At 51.0% G+C, this 6,195-nt stretch overlaps 1 protein-coding gene across 1 annotated transcript; it reads left to right on the plus strand.

The window, feature by feature from the left end:
- The first annotated feature begins 855 nt into the window (after nt 1–855).
- On the plus strand, nt 856–5,444 carry LOC101077601 (serotransferrin-like). Its single transcript, XM_029830802.1, has 17 exons — nt 856–1,015; nt 1,089–1,237; nt 1,807–1,909; nt 1,988–2,179; nt 2,265–2,394; nt 2,495–2,550; nt 2,724–2,887; nt 2,964–3,117; nt 3,244–3,407; nt 3,488–3,584; nt 3,665–3,685; nt 3,779–3,943; nt 4,046–4,196; nt 4,345–4,412; nt 4,491–4,672; nt 4,856–5,048; nt 5,135–5,444. Exons 1-17 carry the CDS (start codon nt 976–978, stop codon nt 5,179–5,181), a joined length of 2,076 nt encoding a protein of 691 aa, XP_029686662.1. The 5' UTR covers nt 856–975; the 3' UTR covers nt 5,182–5,444.
- The last annotated feature ends 751 nt before the right edge of the window (nt 5,445–6,195 follow it).

The following is a 6,195-nucleotide window of genomic DNA, read 5'->3' on the forward strand; positions in this document are numbered from 1 at the left end:
TAGTGAATAAAGTAAAAGCTTGATTCAATTAAACTCTCAGTTGAGAAGCTCTGGTCAAAGTCTGCAAGCAAATATTTGCACTACAGGGGTAAAAGGATGAAAGTAATGGCAGATTTCATGATGCAGGGTCTTCCTGAAGTTAGCACAGCATTCCAGCCACAGCAGAACACTATTATGAGGATTATCAGGGCCAGTTTTCCAGCATTATGTTGGATTCTGCATTAAAGTTGGATTTTCAAATGCTTTGTGAGATGTGTGATCAAAGGGGGGTGTCGATCGCCACAACCTTTGCTCCTGCGTTGGGAAACGCCGACTCTGCAAACACGACTGCCAGGTGAGTAACTCAGCAGGTTTTCGGGTTAAAGTACTTTTTTAGGAATTGATTTTAACTTAGACATCCCATTTTCATCACGGGGCCTGCAAAAGTAAAGCCAGGCTCATTGGTTAGGTCAGATTTAGCTGCGATATTTCCCATATTGTCCGTGAAAAGTGTCATCTTCCAATAAATGGAGTAACACTGGAGAAGCTGCGTAAGCTGCAGAAACCAGCCCACACCTGGAAAAGGACCCTGACCCTGACCCTGACCCTGACCCTGACTAGTTAAGAGAGAGGCTGTTCTCCCCGTCCGGAGGGTTTGGGGCTTTTGAAAATGATGATGGGGAAAGCTGGCGAGGAACAGACGATTTGGCCCTTTTTAAAACCAAAAATCTGTCGAAAGAAGGCATTTAACGGCGCCCCACTTGCGTCACGTCGACCTTTGTCGCTGACTTCAGATTTGTGCAAACAGTGGTTGGCTGATTTGGGAACTTCCACCCCGCTGGCTTATCTGTCTGCTTCTCGTCCAGCTCGGGGGATGCACAAACATTAGGAAACCAGAGCAAACGTTGGGGGGGGGGGGGGTTGTGGCGTGCTATAAAAGCCCCGTTCTCCTCCTGCTCTGTCTGCTCTGCTGACCTGGACACCAGGACATCCAGCATGAAGACTCTCCTCCTCGCGGTGCTGCTCGGGTGCCTCGGTACGAACGGTGACACACGCTGGCTGGTGCTTGGCTCTGAACGCTCAACATGACTGTTCCCTTGACTCCACAGCGGCTGCCTCGGCTGTCCCTGCTGCCAGGATCAGGTGGTGCCTCAAGTCCGAGGCAGAATACCTAAAGTGCAAACGGCTGGAACTGGTGGCTCCGGCCATCTCCTGCGTGCGAAGGGAGAGCACCATGGAATGTATCGTTGCCATTACGGTGAGGAACGCCCTCCAACATATCTAATGTCACGTCCACAGTGAGCGGGACGCATCGCGTCTTGTTGCTTCAAGAACGTGAGTTTCAGGTCGGAGGTGACGGGACGGTTTCCAGGAGGCACCGACTGCTGCGTGTTCCATGTAGTCCATCTTTGTCTGTTTCCTTCGTTTCCATTGTCGCGTCGGAATGGTGCTTTTCTTGTTTTACAACAGGAAGTGGACTTTAACAGCATTGGTCACCTGCAGAAATGAGTTTATGTGACAGCTTCATGGACAAATGAGCTGCTGAGCGGCGCCAAACCCCACCGACACACGTCTACAGGAGTCGTTGGACTCTTGTTCTTCAGTTATGCTCATATAATACCCACATAAACCTCATATTACACCCATATTACACCCATATTACACCCATATTACACCCATATAGGACACGGGATGCCACTCAGCAACCTGAGAAAGTTAATATGAGGAGGATTTTTAAAACAACCCTTCTTGTTAATGTGATAGTTGCCAGTTTAGCAGCAGAACGGAGAGTCAAACCTCATGCTGCGTCCTCTGTTTATCTCCAAGGCCAAATTGGCCGATGCCATCACTTTGGACGGAGGGGACGTGTACACTGCAGGACTGAAGAACTACGATTTGCATCCCATCATTGCTGAGGACTACGGCCCCAGTAGGTCGCCCAGCAGCAGTTTCCATGGAGGTTAAAGGGCAGACACCTTAGATGTTCTACCTTTCTGCACCCGTCCAGGTTCAGACACCTGTTACTACGCCGTGGCCGTGGTGAAGAAGGGCTCCAGCTTTGGCATCAAAGACCTGGCAGGGAAGAAGTCCTGCCACACTGGTCTGGGCAAATCTGCAGGCTGGAACATTCCCATCGGAACTCTGTTGTCCATGGACTTGATTAAGTGGACAGGCATTGAGGACAGCCCCGTGGAGGAAGGTGAGGTTTTCTAACGTTATGAAGAAGTGAGAACATTGATACGGCAACATGTCACAGATTCAAAAGCCTTCTTTTTGTTTTGCAGCGGTGAAAAACTTCTTTCACTCCAGCTGTGTCCCCGGTGCAAACGCCAACGACAAACTGTGTCAGCTGTGCAAGGGAGACTGCTCCAGGTCCCACAAGGAGCCCTACTACGACTACGCAGGAGCGTTCCAGTCAGTACCCCCCTCTGCTCGATGCCCCCCTACACACCTTGGTGCTTGGCACCGCTTCCCTCTGTGCACGTCCAGCTGCTAACACCTCTGTGTTTGTCAGGTGTCTGGCAGACGGCGCTGGAGAAGTAGCTTTTGTAAAGCATCTTACTGTACCTGGTGAGTGACCCACACTCACCTGTCCTGATCAGAGCGGCTTTATTATCATTTAACTGCCGCCACTGAAGCCGGAGCTTTCTTGAGCTCGATGATTCACCCCTAACTGGGTCACAATTGTACGCACTTTTTCATTCGATCAACTGAAAATTGGGATGTCTGGTGGTTTGGTTTAGAATCTGAAAAGCCCAGTTATGAGCTGCTGTGCCCGGACAACACCAGAAAGTCCATCGACAGCTACAAAACCTGCCACTTGGCCAGAGTCCCGGCCCATGCCGTGGTCAGCCGGAAGGACCCCCAAATGGCAGAACTCATTTATAACACGCTCACGACAGTCAGGGTATGAAGCGCATTCGCGGAAAAGCATCACCACGATGTGGAAAGGGACCCGTTTACCAGCGTTGGTGCTCTTGCAGGGTTTTAACCTGTTCTCCTCTGAAGACTACGCACCTGCCCAAAACCTGATGTTCAAGGATTCAACCATCAGGCTGGTGAAGCTGCCACCAAACACAGACTCCTTCCTGTACTTGGGTGCCGGATACATGAGCATTATCCGTTCCCTCAAGAGAGGTATTACACTCTTTTCCCTAATCTCTATTTTCTTGCATATTTTTTTCCTCCAAATTGAACAATCAAAACCCCAAATAAGCAGATTTAGGGCTCTGCATAGCTGAACGCAGACTCCTTGCCTTCCAGAACAGGCCACAAGCGCCGCGCCCACTGCCATTAAATGGTGTGCCGTGGGACCTGCCGAGACAGCAAAGTGCGACACGTGGAGCATCAACAGCATTGAGGGCGAAGTCACCAACGTCGAGTGCCACAGTGCCAAATCGGTCGAGGACTGCATGAGCATGATCATGGTAAGTCCTGAAATGATCCAATCCCAGCTCTCCAGCCTCCAGCTCTGCGTCTGACCTGATTTCTCTTGACCACCCTGAAGCGCAAACGTGCTGATGCGATGGCAGTGGACGGAGGACAGGTGTACACGGCCGGGAAGTGCGGTCTGGTTCCAGTCATGGTGGAGCAGTACGACGAAGGTAGGCGAGTCGGCCCGTAGACACGTGCAGCGTGCTAGCTCTGACACTTGTAATATTGCCTTTTGCATCTCTGTCCACAGCACAATGCAGTGTTTCTTCAGGTCAGTATAGACCCCCCCCCCCCCCTTCCCCTACTAAATGTTCCTTTGAGTCTGGATCAGCGGTAATCTGATCCACCTTCTGCGCCTCTGCAGCTCCAGCATCCTCTTACTACGCTGTCGCTGTGGTCAAGAAGGGAATGGGCATAACCTGGGAGACCCTGAAGGGGAAGAGGTCTTGCCACACGGGCATGGGCAGAACGGCGGGCTGGAACATTCCCATGGGCCTCATCCACAAACAGACCAACAACTGCGACTTCAGTAAGCGAGGCTTCTCTCTTCTCCTTCAGCTGCAGGACTTTTACCTGACAGAGCCGCTCAGGTGAAAGTGTAAACACACTGTGCTCCACCGTGTCTCCTCAGCCACCTTCTTCAGCTCTGGCTGCGCCCCTGGAGCAGAACCAACCTCTCCATTCTGCGCTGCATGTGCAGGAAGTAGCAAGTCTGTGGGAGATGAGTACAAGTGCAAGCCCAGCGCTGAAGAGCATTACTACGGCTATGCTGGAGCCTTCAGGTGGGCTGAACAGTCATCAGAGTTCTACTGTACTTGCCAAAAGATTCATTTACTTTCCTGAAGCTTTGGCAAATGACATACCGCAGTATTTCTCCAGAGCCAATATTCTTCGCTTCATAGTAAGATTAGCGTGTTTGATATCTGACAGGTGCCTTGTTGAGGGTGCCGGCGATGTCGCCTTCATCAAACACACCATCGTGAAGGAAAACAGCGATGGTGAGACGCTCGTTGTCTTCAGCTCAAGTGCTAAATGTTCAAGTCTAAGAGGAATTCAAATCTCCTTCCCTGCTTAAGGCAACGGTCCCGATTGGGCGAGAAACGTGAATTCTGCAGACTACGAGCTGATCTGTCCAAACAAGAGTCCAGTCCCCGTCACTGACTTTGCTTCCTGCCACCTGGCGATGGTGCCGGCACACGCTGTGGTGACGCGTCCCGAGAGCCGCGGTGATGTCGTGCGCATTCTGCAGGACCAGCAGGTCGGGCCGGAGTTCTTCTGCTCTATTAACTACACCCTTCCCCTGAGTTACAGTCTAGAGGGGGAAATGGAACTGGGTTCGGGTTCGGGCTGTTTCTGATGCTGCGTTACCGAAGAACAGTTGAAAAATGGCTCTTTTTTTAGCTCTTTAATAGTTTTTGCTTTGCCCCGTTTGTCTTTTCAGGCTAAATTTGGGACCAAAGGCAGGGATGGTCGTTTCAAACTGTTCCAGTCCGAATCAGGAAAGAACCTCCTCTTCAAGGACTCTACCAAGTGTCTGCAGGAGATTCCTTTGGGAGAGTCCTTTGAAAAGTTCTTGGGAGCGGAATACATGACGGCCATGTCCTCACTCAGAGTGTGCACCGACAGTACTCCAGGTTTGTACCGCGGAGGGTTTAGCTTCTCATCAGACTCACGCCTACCTGCATGTTACAGGAATAACACGTGTTATTGCTCCCCACAGATCTGGAGAAAATCTGCACGTTCCATTCCTGTCAACAGAAGAGCTAGTGGTGATCGGCGCACGAGGGGCCTCCTTCAGGATTCAGGCGCCTTCCCAACACCTCCTTCACTTTTGCCAAAACTTGCTTTAAGCATTTTGTTACTGATTGTAGAGCTGATTAAAACAGCTCCAAACCCACAAATCAACTGTTCCAGGCTGATTCCGGAGCCACTTCTCAACAATGTTGTTACATTTGTGTTATCTATATTTGCATGCCTGAATCTTCCCAAATAAAACTTGGAGTCATGTTTTCTCTACTTTTTCTCCCCAACTTGCTTTATGTCTACATTTATTTGCATATTTTGCCACTTTTGTAGTTAAAAGAATGAACAGCAAATGTTCACGCTACACAATTTCGGCCCAGTCGTTGGAGACGCCAGTCAGGTGGTCGGCAACACCACTGCTGCCACCTACTGTACTGGAGTGTGGGTCAGCGGACTCAGGCTGAATAGCTAGCGTGCCAAATATCCAGTCAGGTTGGGACGCCTATAGGGGGTATGTGGAAGGGACCCGGAGCTGCAGCAGCAGGGTTTTTTCACTACATAGTGGCACATAAATGATGTTTGATGTGTACACTTCCTCCCTGTCACATGAGTTTTAATGCAAAATGTTGTTTAGAATGTAGCTTGTGAGCATTTGTCAGAGGAAGGTTCCAACCCTTTGGAACACATCCTGCCTTGTCCCAGTCCTAAAGAAGTCCCACCTGAGACAACCTGATGTCCTTCATCCAGAGTGATGTTATGGCCAGCAGGCCCTACATCTCAGGCCCTGCCTTTGCCTGGCGGTGGACGACACCACCCTGTACAGCTGCAACCGTCCCGCCCTCACCTGGAGAGTGGGAGCGGTGCCGGAAGGATCGTGTTCTCGGGCTGGGACTGTCCGGCCCCTCCCTCCCAGGGACAGGCTGCATAACAGGAGAGTAGACCCACGCCTGATGCTCTGGTCTGTGGGCCATCTCTGAGACGCTGCAGTTTGTTGAGCCAGACGGCGATTCGTCTGCAGGAGCAGCGCCGGAGCACCTC

This window comes from Takifugu rubripes, chromosome 22 (genome assembly GCF_901000725.2).
Source record: "Takifugu rubripes chromosome 22, fTakRub1.2, whole genome shotgun sequence".
NCBI lineage: Eukaryota > Metazoa > Chordata > Actinopteri > Tetraodontiformes > Tetraodontidae > Takifugu > Takifugu rubripes.